Below are 21,725 nucleotides of genomic sequence, written 5' to 3'. Positions count from 1 at the left end.
TGAAATGTCAGTGTTTCTGGTTTTAGAGTAGTGCCAGAGGCTAATGAGCTGATAGCTCATCACTGAAGATCCCCAGCCATCGATGAAATGAATGCTGTACTTCTGTTGTTGTTAAAATTTTGAAATGGTTATATCATTGTTGCTGCTGCCTAATACTCAGGAGAGCCAGAATGGCTCAGAAGGAAAAAGAAGTATGCATATTAGTCTTCTAAAGATATCCTGAAGAAAGGAACTGATTGTGAAATAATTGTTCTGCTTTTATATGGTTGATGATCTCCTACTTGACTTGGTCTTTCCATGCATAACCTATAAACTCTGGAAAAAATGCAAAACAAACAAACAAACAAACAACAACAACAACAACAAAAAAAACTACCAGGCACCCTGAGAGAGATAACCCAAGCAAATATCACACACTTGAAAAAAGAGATGACGTGGCTAAGTTGGCTATTTGGCATTAGTTAGCTCCTCAAGGGGCTGTCAAAATTCTGATAGAAAACAGATCTGGGTTGAAGAGTCAGGGGATAGACTATGGGACAGCCCATGCTGATGGAGGCTGACAGGGGGCTGGAGAAAGGACAAAGCCAGGAAGGGAGAGAATGAATGTCATGTGTAAGCTGTGTCCAAGTCTGTAAATGACCTCTAGAGCGCACTTATATGAAGCAGACTAGAAAAGGTTCACTAAGAAAGTATACGGAACTGAGATTCAAGCTGCACCCAAGGGTTTTTAATGTAAGCTCAACAATGTTGTCTGGTACATTAAAAACAAACATATAGACCAATCTTCTCTGAGGAATATAATAGAAGTAAGAGTGTCTCCACAACATAACCTTCACAAGGTCCAGGAGGGAGTTTAAAACAACCGGACCCATGATGAACCAGGAAATGAGATTCCATTTCAGGAGTGGAAATCAGGGAAGACCAATGATAGGACAAGCAAAGAGGGATTTTTAAAGCAGCTGTTTGAACACTGTGCTCAGAGATGTAAATAATATGCTCACTGAAGGTGAGAGCACAGGAAAACTCAGCAAAGACAGGCAAAGTCTAAACATGTGGTACACTTAGATGTGAGGATTATACCAGCTGAAAAAACAAAAACAAAAAAATTAACAACAGCAACAAAAACACTAGGTACATTAGACAGGTTTATTTGGAAATCAGGACCCAAGTCGCCATATTTCCATTTCTTAAGATAGAGGGGAAATCTAGATGTGAGTGTGAAATTTCATGATTTTTTTGAGATATCATCTCAAAGTGATTTAAATTAATTTGTGGCCAAAGGCACCTTGGTGGCTCAGTTGGTTAAACGTCTGACTCTTGATTTTGGCACAGGTCAGGAGACTGAACCCAACGTTGGGTTCTGTGCTCAGCATGGAGTCTACTTTAGATTCCCTCCCTCCTTCTCTCTCTGCCCCTCTTGCTTAGGCTCTGTCTCTCTCTCAAGTATGTAAATACAAATAAAGTATTTAAATTAATCTGTGGCCAAACAAAATGTCTTTAGTGGAATGGAAATCAAGGTCATTAATTTGTGATTCCTGCTAATGAATAATGCAGCATCAGTTGGAAAACAAACAAGCAAAAAGAAACAAACATCCTGAGATTTTTAAGTAGAACAGATCAATCTGCAATTTCACCCATCCATACACTGTGGGACTCATTTGAAAGAAATCCTAATTGTGGTGATAGATGCCAGAGGTGGCCACATTTTCAGGTTAAATATGTTTGCCCCCCACACAATGTCATTTTGAAATTAAGAAGTTAGTAGGTGAATATTATAGTGTTATTAATAGAAGCATAGTTACTAGCAACTGAATAGTGGCAGGAACAAACATCAGTAGGTAACTGAGGTTTACAGGAAATTTCCACAATGGCTAAAGATGGGTTCTCTCTGCAAGGATGTGGCTTGGGCAGGCTCCCCTCTCCCTGCAATAAACCCCAAGTTAGGTGCTCTCGTGGTGCCTTATCTTTTGCCTCATTGAATTAGGCACATGCCCAGAGGATGTCATTACTTATTTCACAGAACTGCTAGCTTGCTAGAGCACATTTTTCTTTTTCTGTAATTTGGAAACTACATGTGGCCGATCAGCTTCTCCAGTCTCTAGGCAGTAAAGGCACATATTATGTTTCATGCCTAGTCCACAAATCCCTGAAAGGAGGAAGCCTTCAGAAGGAATTCCTGCACAGGTGACAAGGATTTCCAGCCTCATAAAACTTCTAAAAGATCGTTCCTAAGTAATGCATGTTTATCTCACACTACATCTATAGCTTGGATAGGTTGGTTTTTAGGGAAAGGCAATAAATGTTTCCCTAAAATACATGGCCAGGCTGTTCTATAGTTGCTGGGAGTTTCATTTTTATAGATTGAAGAGTAAAAATTAGGAAACAACCTTCATAAAATGTAAGCTAGAAACATGGGATGCATAGACAATGAATTCTTTTAAAAAATAAGGATTAAGGAAGAAAGTCCAGAAATCAAATGTGCGGTCAGCCGTCTGTTTCTGCTTTTAAGGAAAAGTATTTCTCTTGTCGTTTTGTCTTCTGCTCCTTCTTTGATCTTTTTCACTCAATTTCTTGAGCAACCCTTTCTATTTATGGTCCTTTTCTGTCATATCCTCTTACTTCCCTGTCTTTTCTTTTTCTTTCTTTTATTTTTAATTTTTTCCTTTTCTCCACTGTCTCTACCTACAAGCACGTGGGAACACACTTAGGGGAAAAGACACATAGAACCAACAAAAACATCTCCAAATCCTTCATAGGTTCTGCTGTGTCCAGGGGCTTTTCTTTTCCCTTTTCATTTTTGTTCCCTATTTCGAAAATTTTACCATAAAAACTGAACTGTTTTATTAGAACACAGCGGAGAACAAGAGGAGCCCGTGTGCTCTAGAAAGACTCTTGAGTCTACAGCTCGGAGGCCCTGCTCACACCAGCCAGCCACTCTCCTGAGACAAATTCTCTCCCTCTCATGAACTGATCTGCCAGAAGAAGATGAGAACATTCACAATTCACTTAGTTCTCACACTATGTGTGTGAGGTGGTTCCTATAGGCCCTTCTCAGTCTCTGCAAGCTAAATGTTTATGTTTCTTTGTTTAAAGCTTATATAACAAACACATAATTAAAAAAAAATACAGACTATTAGCTTCACCTCTTTCTATTTTCCTTATATGAAACATATAAGAGGAGTATTCACTTAGAAAATTCACTTAAGAGGGAGAATCAAAATGGCAGAGGAGTAGCAGACTAAGATGACATCTGGTCGCAGGAGTTCAGTTAGATAAATATCAAACCATTCTGAACACCTACAAACCCAAGAGGAGATCAAAAAGAAGAAGAGCAGCAATTCTAGAAACAAAAAATTGACCACTTTCTGAAAGGTAGGACATGTGGAGAGGTGAATCCAAGCAGATATATGGGAAGACAGACTGCGGTGGCAGGGGCCAGCTCTTGGCAAACAGTGGAGCAGCAGAGCACAAAAACCGAAGTTTTAGAAGTCTGTTCCACTGAGGCTCATTGCTCCAGAGATGAAGCAGGGGTGGAGCCCTTGCGGGCTCAGGACGACAGTGTGGTCTCAGCACCTGTGGCTTCACAGAAAACCAGGGGTGTCTGAGTGTAGCAAAGCTCGCAGATATAGGAGTGGGGAAGCTGGCTGCAGAGAAGGAGCTGAGCAGGGGGCTATTAGCTCAGGGTTACCTTAAACCATCATCCATGGCACAGTCAAGATACTGCTCTTTGAGCAGAGACCCACAAGTGGCAGATCCGTGGAGACTCACCTTCCTCCTCTGGGAGTGTGCAACAGGAATCTGCTGGGTTTCAGACTCCAAACAGGGTTGTGCACCAGAGACAGAAATGCTGGGTCACAGGCAGGGTTAGCTCGGAGTGTGGCCAGAGACCAGGGAGTTGGGAGGGACTGACTGTTTTTCTCCAAGGGCACACTGAGGAGCGGGGTCCTGAGCTCTTGGCTCCTCCAGGCTGGAGACTGGGAGGCCGCCATTTTCATTCCCGTCCTCCAGAGCTCTATGAAAAGCATTCAGGGAACAAAAGCTCCTAAGAGCGAGCCTGAGCAGATTACTTGGCCTGGCCCCTGGCAAGGGTGGTGCAATTCCACCTCAGGCAAACACATTTAAGAATCCTAGGAACAGGCCTCATCCCAGAAGATCAGCATGAATATCCAGTCAAGACCAAGCTCACTAATCATGGAGAATAGAGGAATTCCAGAGGAGGGGAAAGCAAGGCATGGAATTCATGGCTTTCTCCCCAAGATTCTTTAGTCTCGTGAAGTAATTAAATTTTTTAAATTTTATATTTTTCTTATTCTAATTTTTTTAAACTTTTCCTTTTTCCCCTTTTAACGCTTTTTAACTAGTTTATCTTAAAAATACCTTTCTAAAAAAATCTTTTTAAACCTTCATTATTATAGTCATATTTTATCTTTCATTGTATCTAACTTTAATTTTAGTATACTAATTTGTATATCTAACTGAATTTTTTGTATATAGGGTTATTTCTTCTAAAAAAATCTTAAGATACAATTTCTTCTTATAGATCAAAATATACCCTAAATCTAGCAGAGGGCTTTGTTCTACTCTCCACTCTGAGCACATTCTCTCCACTTTCTTTCTTTTTCCAACCAATTTATCTTATCAATTCTATTCTTAGAATTTTAATTTTTTAATTTTCAGCTTTATAGTCATATTCCATCCCTGCATCATGTTTACTCTTATATTTGTATATATATAAAATTTTCTTTCTTTAAACTTTTGGGAGGTAGTTTCTTCTAAAAGATGAAAATACTCCCCGAATCAAGTTGGTGCTCTGTTCTATTCACCAGTCTAATATATATATATATTTTTTTTTAAAAGATACACTTTTAATATATATATACTTTAATTATATATAAATATATATATATTTTAATTTTTAAAAAAAATTTTAAAATTTCTTTTTACCCCCTACCTTCTCCTTCCAATTTGGGGTCTCTTCTGATTTGGTTAGCATTTACTTTCTGGGGCCTTTGCCACCCTTTTAGTATTTTATGCTCTTATTCATACATTCTTACCTGGATAAAATGATAAGGCAGAAAAACTTACCACAGAAAAAAAGAACAAGAGGCAGTACTGAAAGCTAGGGACCTAATCAATACAGACATTGGTAATATGTTAGATCTAGAGTTCAGAATGATGATTCTTAACGTGTTAGCCAGGCTTGAAAAAGGCAGGGAAGATATTAAATAAACCCTGTCTAGAGAAAAAAAAAGCCCATTCTGGAGAAATAAAAGAACTAAAATCCATCAAGATGAAATAAAAAAAAGCCATTAACGAGGTGCAATAAAAAAAGGAGGCCCTTTTCCACACCAGCATCTGTCATTTCCTGACTTGTTGATTTTAGCCATTCTGACTGGTGTGAGGAGGTATCTCATTGAGGTTTTGATTTGTATTTCCCTGATGCCGAGTGATATGGAGCACTTTTTCATGTGTCTTCTGGCCATCTGGATGTCTTCTTTACAGAAATGACTGTTCATGTCCTCTAACCATTTCTTCTTTCTTTTTTTTTTTTTTAAAGATTTTATTTATTTATTCGACAGAGAGAGAGAGATCACAAGTAGGCAGAGAGAGAGAGGAGGAAGCAGGCTCCCTGCCGAGCAGAGAGCCCGATGCGGGACTCGATCCCAGGACCCTGAGATCATGACTTGAGCCGAAGGCAGTGGCTTAACCCACTGAGCCACCCAGGCGCCCCTCTAACCATTTCTTGATTGGATTATTCATTCTTTGCATGTTGAGTTTGATAAGCTATTTGAGGATTTTGGATACTAGCCCTTTATCTCATATGTCATTTGTCAATATCTTCTCCCATTCTGCCAGTTGTCTTTTGATTTTGTTAACTGTTTCCTTTGCTCTGCAAAAGCTTTTGAGCTTGATGAAGTCCCAATAGTTCATTTTTGCCCTTGCGTCCCTTGCCTTGGGCACTATTTCTGGGAAGAATTTGCTGCAGCTGAGATCGAAGAGGTTGCTGCCTGTGTTCTCCTCAAGGATTTTGACGGATTTCTTTCTCACCATGAAGTCCTTCATCCATTTTGAGTCTATTTTCATGTAAGGAAATGGTCCAGTTTCATTTTTCTGCATGTGGCTGTCCAGTTTTCCCAACATCATTTGTTAAAGAGACTGTGATTTTTCCATTGAACATTCTTTCCTGCTTTGTCAAAGATTAGTTGACCATAGAGTTGAGGGTCTATTTCTGGGCTCTCTATTCTGTTCCATTGACCTATGCGTCTGTTTTTGTGCCAGTACCATACTGTTTTGATGATGACAACTTTGTAATAGAGCTTGAAATCTGGAATTTTGATGTCACCAACTTTGGTTTTCTTTTTCAATATTCCTCTGGCTATTCAAGGTCTTTTCTGGTTCCATATAAATTTTAGAATTATTTGTTTCATTTCTTTGAAGAAAAATTGATGGGATTTTGATAGGGATTGCATTAAACGTGTAGATTGCTTTAGGTGGCATAGATATTTTCATAATACTTATTTTCCAGTCCATGAGCATGGAACATTTTCCCATTTCTTTGTGTCTTCCTCCATTTCTTTCATAAGTACTTTATAGTTTTCTGAGTACAGATTCTTTGCCTCTTTGATTAGGTTTATTCCTAGGTATCTTACAGTTTTGGGTGCAATTGTAAATGGGATTGACTCCTTAATTTCTCTTTCTTCTGTCTTGCTGTTGGTGTATAGAAATGCAACTGATTTCTATGCATTGATTTTATATTCTGACACTTTACTGAATTCCTGTACAAGTTCTACATTTTGGAGTGAGTCTTTTACGTTTTCCACATAATGTATCATATCATCTGCAAAGAGTGAGAGTTTGACTTCTTTTTTGCTGATTTGGATGCCTTTAATTTCTTTTTGTTGTCTTATTGCTGAGGCTAGGACTTCTAGTAGTATGTTGAATAGCAGTGGTGATAATGGACATTCCTGCTGTGTTCCTGAACTTAGCGGAAAAGCTCTCAGTTTTCCTCCATTGAGAATGATACTTGCTGTGTGCTTTTCGTAGATGGCTTTGATGATATTGGAGTATGTACCCTCTATCCCTACACTTTGAAGAGTTTTTATCAGAAAAGGATGCTGTACTTTGTCAAATGTTTTTTCAGCATCTATTGAGAGTATCATATGGTTCTTGCTCCTTCTTTTATTAATGTGTTGTAGGTGTATCACATTGATTGATTTGCAGAGGTTGAACCAACCTTGCAGTCCTGGGATAAATCCCACTTGGTTGTTGAATAATCCTTTTAATGTACTTTGGATCCTATTGGCAAGTATTTTGGTGAGAATTTTCGCATCTGCGTTCATTAAGGATATTGTTCTGTAATTCTCTTTTTTGATGGGATCTTTGGTTTTGGGATCAAGGTAATGCTGGTCTCAGAAAATGAGTTTGGAAGTTTTCCTTCCATTTCTATGTTTTGGAACAGTTTCAAGAGAATAGGTGTTAATTCTTTTTTTAATGTTTGGTAGAATTCCCCTGGGAAGCCCTCTGACCCTGGGTTCTTGTTTGTTGGGAGATCTTTGATGACTGCTTCAATTTCCTTAGTGGATATGGGTCTGTTCAGGTTTTCTATTTCTTCCTTGTTCCATTTTGATAGTTAATACATCTCTAAGAATGCACCCATTTCTGTCAGACCATCAAATTTGCTAGTATATAGTTGCTCATAGTATGTTCTTATAAGATATTTGTAAATGACATAACAGATAAAGTACTAGTATCCAAAATCTATAAAGAACTTATCAAACTCAACACCCAAAGAACAAATAATCCATTACAAATGTAGTGATCTGAAGGGGCACATGCACCCGAATGTTTATAGCAGCAATGTTTGCAATAGCCAAGCTATGGAAAGAACCTAGGTGTCCATCAGCAGATAAATGGCTAAAGAAGATATGGTATATACACAGACACACACAGACACACACACAGACACACACACACACACACACACACACATATACAGTGGGCTTGGGAGGTTGGGAAGGAAAAAATGAAACAAGATGGGATTGGGAGGGAGAGAAATCATAAGAGACTCTTAATCTCACAAAACAAACTGAGGGCTGCTGGGGGAGGAGGGTACAGAGCGGGTGGCTGGGTTATAGACATTGGGGAGGGTATGTGTTATGGTGAGTGCTGTGAAGTGTGTAAGCCTGAGGATTCACAGATCTGTACCCCTGCAGCAAATAATACATTATATTCTAAAAAAAAAAAGAAAAGAAAAGAAAAGAAATGAAAATCAAATGAACTTATGGTTAATGTTTTCTCAATAAAGCGTTGTCTGAGGGGAAGAAAAAGAAAAAGAAAAAAGAAAATTCACTAAAGAACTGATTTCAAAAGAATGCTTTGGGGCATCAATGGCACCCTGAGAAGCTTTCTGGGGGAAGGAGGAAGGGAGGGCTTCTTGCTCAGGCTGCAACAAAACCATTTTGATCTTAGTAGTGTGATAGGTAATGTAATATACTGAAAGAAATAATATCACAGCCTTAAAAAAAAAAAAAAAAGGAATCCTATGTTCTAATCAAAAATAAATAATCTAAAAAAAAAAAAAAAAAAGGTGGGGCTCAGTTAGTGAGTGTCTGCCTTCAGCTCAGGTCATGATCTAGGGTCCTGGCATGGAGTCCCACATCCGGCTCCCTGCTCCACGGGGAGTCTATATCTCCCTCTGCTTCTGCCTGCTCTTTCCCCTGCTATGCTTTCTCTCTCTCTCTCTTTCTCTCTCAAATAAATAAATAAATAAATAAAATCTTAAAGAAAAAAAAAAAAAGGGCACAGCTAAAGGCTTTGTTCTCTTCTCTACCTAAGGCTTCCTTGGTGGACAGTGGTGGTGTGGTATTACCTGGCATGCACCATAAAACATATACATCACACTAGTTACACTACCTCTGATGATTTATTTGGAATGCTTAAGAGTCCATAAGCACAATGGAAATGTCATGAAAATGGCATATTGTACCTATAAATCATTTTAAGTGTTTGTCTACAAAACCCACCCAGAAGTTTTCAAAGTGCTTTTTAAAAGTATAACACAATTAGTTAAAAGATGATGATTTTGAGATATTTTTTAACAGCTGAATGACTACTAATGTAGTGCAAGGAGTCAAGTAACAGAAAAACATAGTAAGGATCTGCTGGGGTAAGCAGTGTTTTTACTCCTCATGGTGATGCCACATAACAAGTAAATACTAACATACCGGATCATCAGGGTTATACTGGATAACGTATTCTATCTGTCCATTTGGTCCATCATCTATGTCTGTAGCTCCATTGTCTCCTGAAAATCCTGTAAATATCGTGGTGCCAGCTGGAGTGAGCTGCAAATAAAATAAGATAAAAGCCGTCAATCCTCCTTCCATCAACAGCACACCAGAAGTGTTCTAGCACAAGTTCAGCCTTCTATTACACAAAGGAGAGCAGGCAGCTGCCTACGGCCACAGACCTGACGCATTTCTAAAGAACGCTTCTAAACCTTCCGTACGAGTTCTTGTGAAAGCTGAAATTTCCAACATCACGGTCCTTGCTTTAGGTGAAAAACAGAAGGCCCTAACTCAGTGTGAAGCACATTTGAACCAATTTATGATCATTAGCATCTCAGCCCCTGTGGAGAGAATGCATCTATTGTTCCTCCCTTAAAAACAAACTAACAAACAACAACAACAAAAAAACCCCAAAACCTTGATGGATTAAGTTATGGACAAGCTAGAATTTAAATTGTATGTGGAAGTTAGCATCTTTATTTTAAAGTCAAAAACCACTTAGGAGACATGAATAACACGATGGAAGTTTGAGGATGGGACATCAGAGACAGTGGTGCTCTATGCATTGGAGGAGGGAGAGAGCTCAAGTTGCCTCAGTTGCTGAAGGCCACTGAGTGGTGGGTGTTGGCAAGACGACCAGATCTTTTCCTTTGGGATTCAAACAATGGCAAAACTTATTACGGCACACAAGACCATGATTTGGCATTTGGCCTGTGTATCTAGCTTCATTCAGTGTTGCTCTCCACCGAGAGTCATTGTTATTTTCTTTGACCAGTAGGTCATTCCCTGCACAGTGTCTTCCTACATCCAGAGCCTCTAGAAGTCAAGCTTTAGCTGGAGCCCTCCTCATGAGTTACATTTCCACTTACTCAGCATCCCTTCTCCTAAACTATCCCCAGCAAAGCATGCTCCATCCCACATCAGAATAAGGTACCCTTCTTGTTGTGTTTGCATCTAACACTTTTCTTCCTTAATCACTGCATTGAAATCAGGAATAAATAAATTTTATCAATAAACATAATCTCTCTGCATCTATGCGTCAGAGGCTTTTCTTTTCTTTTTTTTTTTTTTATTTTAGAGATATGTTTTGTTAGTTTTTAAATGGCATTCTTTCGTGGAGAAATAGTTTCAGGATGGATAAAGAAAATGAGTTGTGTCATGTATTCCTGTTTTCAGTGGGTACAAATCCAGACCTCTACAGGGATCGACCACATAATGAGTAAATGAGTGAGGCGATCCTGATGTGCTTGGGGGCAATCTGAGAATCAAATACATTCTACGAAGCAAATTCTTGCCATGATGGAATATAGTCTTCTTATATCCTAATTTTATGAGAAATGTCTTGGTTCTAGATTGGCCTAGATTTTAGAGAATTAAACTATGGACTGAATGGGCATATGCATGAGGCCCTGTAACTACAATACTTTGCAACTTCTGATCTAAGGAAAAAAAAATTACAAGTGTGATGAAAGAAACAAGCCATAGATACAAAGTAGTGAGCATTTACAAAGTCAGCCTTCCTGGCAGGCAGGTCTACGGGGCAAATTTTGACTTCCACAGGTCAAAGAGAACACAAAGAAGAGAGGAGATGGTCTGAACAGCACATTGGAGAACAGCAGGACACCATGGATGGAGACCCTGGGTGAAAATGTGAGGTCACTGAAAGACTGCTAAGACTTCTAAACTGACAATTTTCATTTTTAAAACTGTAATCCTAGTCCCCAAAGATATTGTGCTTTCTTGGAAAAAAAAAAATCATCTAAATCATTCTAATGCAGCTTGCTTTGATTTTTAAATTATCAAATTTTAAAACTGAATGATGGTTTATTTCTAGATAACTATTAAAACCAAGTATTTTCTGTGGTAAGAATACCTCTATATTTCTCTTTCCCTTCATTAAGGCTCTTGGAAACATGGGCCATTGTAGTGAAGTCAAAGTCAAACACTAAGCTTATTTAAAAATTAGGAAATACTGTTTAAAAAGGAAATAGCAATGGAAACAAAAGATCTGCTTCAAAATATATATATTGGATTTGACTATCACCTATACATCACCTAACATATGATTTCAAAGTATCTTCTGTCTCCTGTGTGAAAATAAAATTATTGGTAACCTTATAATAAAACAAAACCACAGCACCCCACAGGTGTTTTTTTTTTGTTGTTGTTGTTGTTTTTTGTTTTTTGTTTTTTTTTAAGTAGGCTCCACACCTGACATAGAGCCCAACACAAGGGTTGAACTCAGAAACCTGAGACCAAGACCTGAGTTGAGACCAAGAGTTGGGTGCTTAACTGACTGAGCCACCCAGGTGCCCCCCTGCCACCAATGAGGTATTTTTTAAAGGTCTTTGTTATCAAAACAAAACAAAACAAAAAAACTGTGCTGTGGGATTGATTTTAAAAAATCAAAAGGAATCAAAACAAAGACAAAATGAAACAGAAAAACGTGAATAGTAGGTGTGGGCAGATTTTGAAAACGATGTGTCGGTGTCTATCTACTCATTGAGGCAGCATATCCTACAGTACTAGACTCATTGTAGGGAGGGATTCTGAAGTCCTGAAGCCAAAGGCACAACACAGGTACTAAGGGTAAGGAAGAGGAGGTTGGAAGATCTGGGAGCACATGCCAGTGTCTAGAGGTGCTCAGATAGTGAGTGGGCTGGACCCCAGGGAAGAAGGGCTTTAGAATGACAAGCACAAAGTGTGCTGAAAACAATCACAAGCCCTCTATTTAATTAATTCTGCCAGCCCTTATAATACGCACCTAAAAGAACAAGATGTTAGAACAAAAAAAAATTTTTAATCAACTCACTATTACTAAAACCAATTTTTTTTCTTAACAAGTTTTTTGTTTTCTTTTGTTTTTCTTTGCTTTTTTAATTGAAGGAAGGCAAAGTTTCAACACAATCAGTAGTGCCTCACCTGTACATTATGAAACACTGGGGCTTGAATCATGATGACATATCATCATATTCAGAAGTAAAACAAGCAAACAAGAGAAAACCTTATGATTTTCTCACTTGATCATGTAACCATTTGTGTAACATTCAACAGCTATATTATTACCCAGTGACATTATTTTCTGTTGGAAATTTTAAATTATGTAGACAGGCTGACATTTTTCTACATGCTGCTTTAATAATATAAATTCAATCTGACTAGATGTAAAGTTTGAAGTATTATTTATATATGTAGAGGAAAAAAACCCAACTAATCTCGCCTTTGAGTCTCAAAATCCAAAATGCAAATGAAATGTCCCTGCTGATTTGAGTAAGTAATAAAATGGCAGTTGTTAGAAGATAAGAACTGTTGTTAGTCAAGGAGAAAATAAAGCATAATATTCTCTAAATCTCACAACTTTCTATGTTTCCCAGTCTTATCTGAGATTAAGTTTCTAAAAACAAATATTGCATAACCGTATTTGGTTGGAATAATTGATTTGAAAGATTTTACTTCTCCCTGTGTGATATTTGCAAATCCAAAGACATGGTTGCAAATTCAAAGACCCAAACCATGAAAAATTCTGTTTTTCTCCAGTTGTCCAAACATTTTTGAAATTCACAAAAGGCAACCTAAGAGTGTTAAGGTGCCTTAATATATTATCATGAATTGATATTTTTCCTCTCCATCAGACATATTTCTTTTACATTTAAAAATCACATTTATAAAGAAATATAATTTTAATACCTCATCTTTTAAAACAAACCCTATATTATATTTTTAGTTGCCTTTAGAAAAAGTGCACATAGTGACGAGGTCCAACAAAGACTGTTGTTGGATTACATATGAAAGGACTTACTGTGCATTTGTTCATGTATGCAATTTGAACCTTATCCAAAAAATATTTCAATTTTAATCACTCTCATATTAGGATTTAACCTTATTTTTTGGGTGCCACACATAATTGCCCCCAATAGAATTCATGTGCCCATATATGTTTTTATTATTCCCTGAAATTACAAGTAGAAATATGATTCCATAGTCAATTGTCTTAGTATCTTTGAAAGGAAAATAAAGGAGAAATAATTTCCTCATGTCGACAAAGAGAATCAATTTTCTCATTTCTGTAATGATATCATAATAAAGGTCATGCATGATCTCTAACTAGGATTTTAAGCCCTTTTTTTAAAAGGAGAATTTAGGTCCTTGAAAATTAAGTGGAAAGGGTTATTATAACAGCAGGTCTCAGCATTGTATTTAGTCTGGGTGCTGTCTCTATTCACTATAATTTCACTAACAATCACTATAGTTTCACTAACAACTAGATTAAAGACTTTCCCTCCAACTTTGAAAATGTGGTATTTATTTGTTGACAGCAAAGGACTCAGGAAATATGCCTCATTATGAGTTCAGCATTTGCATAGACAAGTGAGTGCTGCTGTCTTCCACAGCTGAATGTTCACACCAAACATCTTAGCACACGTTGTTCCTACTGTGTCCACTAACAGAATGCGGAAACATCCCATGCAGACGTGCACAGGTAAAGGCAGCACTAACCTGGGTCAGTGACTGGCTGCACAGCTTTCTCTGTGATCTACCACTTACCTGGTTGACCCATCAGAAAAGGGCTAGGTTCAGGGATGTTTAAAACTAATATAAGAGCCTCAATGTTCACAGCAGCAATGTCCACAATAGCCAAACTGTGGAAAGAGCTGAGATGCCCCTCGGCAGACAAATGGATAAAGAAGATGTGGTCCATATATACACTGGAGTATTATGCCTCCATCAGAAAGGATGAATACTCAAATTTTGCATCAACATGGAGGGGACTGGAGGAGATTATGCTGAGTGAAATAAGTCAAGCAGAGAGCGTCAATTATCATATGGTTTTGTTTACTTGTGGAACATAAGGAGTAACATGGAGGACATTAGGAGAAGGAAGGGAAAAATGAAGCAGGGGGAATCAGAGGGAGAGGCGAACCATGAGAGACTGTGGACTTGGAGAAACAACCTGAGGGTTCAAGGTGAAAGGAGCGGGGGGAACCTGGTGATGGGTATTAAGGAGGGCATGGATTGCATGGAGCACTGGGTGTTATACACAAACAATGTATCATGGAACACTACATCAAAAACTAATGACGTATTGTATGGAGACTAACATAACATGATAGAAAAATAATATAAGAGAAATAGCTAAGAAAAAAAAGATAAAGCATTTTATCTTTATATGGAAGGTCTGGATAAACCAAAAAGTCCCAAAGAAATGGCCTATTCTAGATGCAAACAAGCAAAGGGAGATGAAACATGAGAAATTGTGTTAAAAAGCAGATTTCATTCATTTTCACTACAGGTATACTGAACAGAGGCACACACCTATGTATGCAACTACACACGTGCACACATGCACACACATATGCACACACATACTCACACTCTGAATAAATATAAATATACATGTATCACCATGACTTACTCTCTGTAGAGGGGGCGCTTCATGAATTTCTCAATATGATATTATAAAGCCATGCTGCCCTATACATTACTATTCACAGTTTTCAGGGCACATCTGCCATGCACATGACCATGTTATGTGTTCTTTAACATTTCAACAAGTCTCAGAAATATAATTTTGGCTTTCTGAAGGGCATTCTAATGCATGAGACGATTATCAGTGTGGGCAGCTGCCTGAGGGGGTCACTTACTTATTTAGTTCATGTCTGCTTTCACAAATGATTTTATACAGCTATTGGGAAATACAGAAAATGTAGATACATGCAAATGGTAAAATTAAAGAAAATCAAAGCAAGAAATTTCAGTTATTTCAAGAAGATGCAGAAGATAAATTATAATGTGAATGCAAAAAATGAACAGTTCTCAGTTAACTGTGATTCATGGTGAGTGAAGCTGACCGAAAAATTATGAACAGCACCCCTAAAAGAGAAGACTTGTCCTCACTTTCAAGTTTACTTGTAGTATTTTCCCACAGAAGCATTTTATTTATGGTTTCATATAAATACAATTCCTTCTCATTATCCATGGCGATTATGTTCTAAAAAGTCACCATGGGCACAGACTTAAATACTGAACCACAACTTCCACCGAGAATATGGAGTTATCCCACTGCTAGGGGTGACACAAGCTTAGGTTCCCCCCCAGCCTCGTCACAACATTTTCATCAACCAGTCAATATATAACCTTGTTTTATGTGTGCTTCTGTTTAAAGACACCTTATTTGATATGTGTTTTGGATTCACTACCATTTAGCTCACAGCCAACAGCACTATAACGTACGCCTGAATACATTTACCTAATACATATAGTCTCTCTGTAAGGTACATATTGCCTTCTTGTATTGGGAAGCTAGATGGACCTGCAGTGCTACCCCTGGGGGCCATTTTAAGCAGCAAAATCACCAGCAAAAAGTACAAAGATGTAAACAATGTTGCACTAACTAGATAGCAGAAAAAGTACACTTGTTTACAGTAAGAGACATGAAACAAGATGGTAGAGCATCATCTTGTTTGGCCTGAGGTAGATGTGTGTATAGAGGATGACTCAAATTTTTCATTCCTCTACACATGTCTGTGAATGAGCATGGAAGTTTGGCAAGTATTGAATTTGGGCTTATAAATAAATTTGAGCAAGGAGGCAAACTTGCAATTATAGAATCAGTGAATCATGAAGATGGACTGTACGTGACAAACAATAATAGTAATTCATTATGAGTGTGGCTTAAAAACTCAACCGACCAGAAACTGAGACAGGATTGAGTCTCATCTCTAGCTCCCCTGAGCTCGATGATCCCTGCTCCTCTGGAATTGTTTCCTGCTTATGAATGTTAAATTTGGATTAAAGCACTTATGAGAAATATTTTACATCTGTATTTTGATTGTTTATTAAACAACTAAATAAGAGGAAAGATACACTTTATCAATAAAAGGGCATTATCAATAATGCAAAGATCTTGATTCTTTTTAAATTTATCAATAGATGTGGAAATTTATAAGCTGATTCTAAAATTTACATGAAACTTCATGGAGTCAAGAATAGAAAGAGAGTCTCTTCTAAAGAAGAACTAAGTGGGAAGACTTATACTACCCAATTCCCTGACTTCAGTATAAATCTACAGAAATTGAGACACTGCAGTACTGGCTTGAGAATCAACAAAGATACCAGTGGGACAGTATATTGTGTCCAAAAATAATCCCCACAAATAGGCACCTCATTCATAGAGAAAGACAATACAGCAGTGGTTGTGAATTCAATGATCTTTACAAGAAATGGTGCAATGTCTTTTTTTTTCAATGTTGTATTTTTCTTTTTTTTCCATTTTATTTTATATTTATTTCCAGTGTTCCAGCATTCATTGTTTATGCACCACACTCAGTGCTCCATGCAATATGTGCCCACCATAATACTCAACACCAGGCTCACTCGACCCCCGAGCTCCTTCCCTCCAAAACCCTCAGTTAGTTCCTCAGAGTCCACAGTCTCTCCCGATTTATCCCCAACTCCAATTTCCCCCAACTCACTTCTCTCCATCTCCCAGAGTCCTCCATGTTACTCCTTATGCTCCATGAGTAAGTGAAATCATATGATATTTGGTGCAATGTTAATTAGAAATCCACATGGGAAAAAAAATGATACCATTTCCTACTTCACAACCTACATAAAACTAAATTCCAGGTGGCCTTAGGCACTGTTGGTGCTCGATTGGTACAGCCGTTGTGCAGACCAGTACAGAGATTCCCCAAAATATTAGAAATAGAATTACCATATGATCTAGTAATGCCACTTTGGGGTATTTATGCAAAGGAAATGAAAGCACTAACTCAAAAAGATAAATGTACCTCCATGTTCACTGCAGCCTTATTTACAATAGCCAAGATTTGGAAAAAACCTAAGTGTTCATTGGTGGATAAATTGATAAAGAAAATATTGTCTGCACTGTCACAGTCTTCTCAATTACCCTTCATGGTCTGAGGATTCTCTTCCATCATAGTAATCTTTCTAAATTAGAAGCCATTCATTCTTTGGCCACTATACAGCTGTTAACTTCCTCCTCAGATAAAATAATTGTATGATATTTCTTGGAAATCATCCCTGCCTTGGAAATAAGCTTTAGATATAGTGATATACTCAAAGACCAAGAGAGTCTTCACAAATGAAATAGAGTGATGAATTTGTACACAGGTTCACATTGGTGAAGACTTCAGCTTTTTCTCGCAATGATTAACTTACATTATCTCCGAGTCTATGGTCACTTATTGAGAGCTTAATATAATCATTGCCTCTGTGACCATTATGATGGTTTTATATAAATTAATTAACAGAATATTTGTTTTATCCAAAAATTCATCCAAATCAAATGTCTTTGTGAAGTTTATCTTAAAACCTTCTAGAAGGGCAAATAGCACACATTCCTGAATTCAAATTTAGTGGATGTTATTTTGCGGGGATTTATTAAAATCAAAGAAAAAATTTTTGAAATTACATATGTTCTTCATCTTCCCTTTAACATGACACAGTTTTTGCACCTGTGTGTAAAATCTGGATTCCCTATTTTAATTATGAAAGCTAGAAATTCACTTCATCTGAAGAAATTATTAAAGGTAAATTCATGTAGATAAGCATCTTCAAAATAAGAAGATTATTATGTTTGAGTGATAAGTACCTATATTCATCTTTATTAAAACTAAAGGACAACTAAGCTTAAATCGAATATATATGTATGCATCTATAAATACAGATACGCAGAGAGAATGTGTGTATGTGTATATATATATATATATCTATATATATCTCATATATATGTTATAAGAGTTTACTAAATTTGAAATTTGTCAAATATTTGAATTTTTTAAAACAGCTAAAAAATTTATTCCCATTTACATATCTAATGTAGAATATATATTTTTATGTATCTCTTTCTAGTCCATTAATCTCCATCTCCTTTTTCCTATCTTAATGGTCTCTCATTTCCCAGAGAGGATGTTTCTAGTTCCCCTGAGGTGGAAAACAGGCATAAGTAAAAGGACCCGGAGCTTCTTTCTTCGGAAGCTTTTGTGTGCTACAGGTCACATGCTCACGTTCTCTCTTAAAGAAATTCTGTGAAAGGATATGGCTCTGGAGGATCAGTTATTTTTATTCCTTGAAGATATTTATCAAGTGTCCAATACCATGGACATTTCATATTCATATATATATATATATATATTTATATTTTAAAATATATAAATATATATAACTTAAAAATTACCTTATTGTGTCCAACAATCATAAAGAAAACACTTATAAAATGTGTTAAAATTTCTTAACTATAAATGAAATCTCACTGTTACACTTCATCATGGATGTCATCTGTGTTCTTAGATCTACCCCAATGACTGACAAGAACAGATGTCCAAAAATGCAAGTATTCATGCAAGGAGGCATGATGAAATGTGGAAGACCATCACAAAGCTAGGAATTAGATCAGGAAAGTGAATGTTCAAACTGAACAGATTCCTAGATCATGTCATTTCTTATGTGAGGAATAACTCATGTTGTCAGTGTTGTTCAGCAAATTACCACCAGTCCATGAACTTAAATTTTGCATTTACTTTGTGAAGACACTTCTATGTAACTATGTCTACAGCATAGTTTCAAGGTAAAGTAGACTCACAAGATGGCCCAACTTGTACTTCTACTAAGTACTTCAAGTGTATTATCTTTTAAACTTTTAATGCAACTTTGTAACATTATTTTCATTGTTAATCTTAGTTTATAGTTGAGGAATCATAAGCAAAGAGCTTCTGCCTGATGTCATAATTCTACTTCATGGTTGATCGGGACTGTACCCCAGATCATCTGACTTCAAGATGTAAAAATTCCCAGGCACTGTGAAATATATTATTTGAGAAATTTCATAATCTGCTATTAATAAGCTTATGAGAAAAGGGGAAATGAAAGGAAGAATAAATATAATGTGGCACATACCCAAACTCAAGGTACACAGATAATGTGAAATGATGCAATTTAGATGATGTATTCCATCAAACCTTAATTATGTTTCACCCTAAGGAAAAATAGTTTTGAGATACTTACAGAAAGACAAAGAAGTTAAACTAAGCTAGTGTCTGAATTTTATAAAACTCATATTAAATTATTATTGCCATTGAAAATAGGTAGATTCTCAGCAAGCAAATTATTTCATAAATCCCCAATTTTGCCTTTTTAGTATGCCAACCTCCTCATTCGTGATCAAAACTTCATTGCTAGTTTATTGCTTCATGCCTGAAAAAACACTCAATAAATGCTCAAGGGGTAAAGAGAAGAAAAAGAAAATATATTCAAGCACAGTGATTTGCATTTTCACCTAAGGTTTCTCAACAAATCAATGCTTCACAAATCACTAATAAAAATTTTGGGTAAAGGTTTGAAGAGACTACCATTACCAGTAATGAGAGACATTGATATGGTGTGTCTTTCTTATTATGTGCTATGAAAGACACATATTATCTTTGTGGTATTCTTGAACAAAATTTATAACATGCAGAAATATCAGGTAAATGCAAATTGAGAAATATCTATAAACTGTCCACTCCTGAAAGTTATTAAAGTTGTTAAAGTCAAGGGGATATTAAGGACCTAAGGCTGAGATTATAAATACATGCCATCTAAAATCAATGTTTGATCCTAGCTAAAGTCTTTGACCTATAAAGGACTTTTTTTGGGGGGGAAATCAGCAAAAATTAAATGAGGTCTATAGATCTATATATGATATGTAATATATATTATGCATATGATTATGTGGCATATATACACATAAGCAATATGTATAAACATATATCTATCTATCTATCTACTAGAGAGAAAGGTAATCTGATCAGTACTTCTCACAACTGTCAAGGTGATCAAAAACAATAAAAGTAAAAAATTACCACAATCTAGAGAAGATGAAAGAGATACAATACCTAAAAGTAATCTGGTATGCTAGACTGGGTCCCAGAACAAGAATAAGGACATTAGGTAAAAACTAAGGAAATCCAAATAAAATGTGGATTTAAGTTAATAATAATATCACTGTCCGTTCAGGAGTTTTTTAAAAATGTACCATACTAGAACTAGAGGGTACTATACTAAGTGAAATAAGTCAATCAGAGAAGGACAATTATCATATGATCTCTCCGATATGAGGAAGTTGAGAGGCAGGGTGGCGGGGGTTGTAGAGGGTAGGGAAGGAAAAAATGAAACAAGAGGTGATCAGGAGGCAGTCAAACCATAAGAGACTCTTACTCTCACAAAACAAACTGAGAATTGCTGGGGGGAGGGGTTAGGGGTAGGGTGGCTAGGTGATGGACCTTGGGGAGGGTATATGCTATGGTGAGTGCTGTGATACATGTAAGCCTAAGGATTCACAGACCTGTACCCCTGGGGCAAATAATACACTATATGTCAATTAAAAAAATGTACCATACTAATAAAATCTGTCAACAATAGGGGAAATTGGATGTGAGTTGTATGGTGTTTCCTTTCTTCTCCTAAAATGTTATTTAGGTTAAAGAGTTAAAACAGGCCATTTCCATAATCACATTCATTATTACAAAATCCAAGACCTGAGCATGTCATTTATTAAAAGAAAATATTTTTAAAATAATAAAGCTTGGCTCATTTGTATTACATTTACTTTTTTAAATGTTTATTTATTTATTTAAGAGAGAGAAAGAGAGAGAGGAGGGGAGGGGCAGAAGAAGAGAGAGAATCCTAAGCAGGCTCCACACCCAATTTGAGCCAGATTTGAGATGCTTCAAGGAAGATATTTAGCATTAATAAATGTACTTAATAAATGACAACTGTCATGAATTATCAGGTAGAATGGTAGAATGAATCTACCGTTATCATTATCATCGGCCTTTATTCCATTCAGTGTTAGGAAAAATGATGCCACTCAAACAGCAAGCAGATCTGCATAGATACCTTACTGGGAACAAAATTTGGATAAGAATAAATTTAAATTCAATCTGGTGTGAAATTGCTTCTTAATGAGTATGCTTAATAATACAAAAGTAAAAAGAAATACTAGAATTATTATAAATCTGAACTTTATAGACATTTAAGCTGTTAATCAGAACATGATTTATGATGTATGAGTAATATCAATAATTATGAAAAAACTTGATTGTCTCTTAAACCCAAGGTAATTTCAACTGTAAACCTTCACCTTCCTAAATTGTAAATGCCATTTTAAATTTAGATTTATGGAACATCCTTTTAAGTTTCCTATTATTAGTAACTTAAAGAACTCAATCAAACACAGATTTATTAAATTGGCAGGATGCTCTTGGGGACCATTGGCATTGAGCCTCAGAAAACTGTGCATGCAGAAAAATCTTGTAGAGGAAAAAAAGGACACTTGGTCAAAAGAGAATCATTAATTTCACTTAATCAATAGGACTTTAGTTTTTCTGGGACATGAGAAGTAAGGTAAATATTCTCAAGTGGTATAATAGTCATAGC

General features: G+C 36.6%; 1 protein-coding gene across 1 annotated transcript in view; it reads right to left on the bottom strand.

Annotated features, from left to right (window-relative positions):
* The window catches only part of PCDH15 (protocadherin related 15), a 723,362-nt gene that overhangs the window by 501,962 nt on the left and 199,675 nt on the right, over positions 1–21,725 (bottom strand). Inside the window, exon 6 of the mRNA XM_059172504.1 lies at positions 9,225–9,344. Coding sequence (XP_059028487.1) covers positions 9,225–9,344 — 120 coding nt within the window. The remainder of the gene's footprint in view (positions 1–9,224; positions 9,345–21,725) is intronic.

The sequence above is a fragment of the Mustela lutreola genome, chromosome 4, assembly GCF_030435805.1.
Source record: "Mustela lutreola isolate mMusLut2 chromosome 4, mMusLut2.pri, whole genome shotgun sequence".
NCBI classification, from domain to species: domain Eukaryota; kingdom Metazoa; phylum Chordata; class Mammalia; order Carnivora; family Mustelidae; genus Mustela; species Mustela lutreola.
The sequence above is the reverse complement of the archived record's forward strand: the minus strand, read 5'-3'. Positions and strand labels throughout refer to the sequence as shown.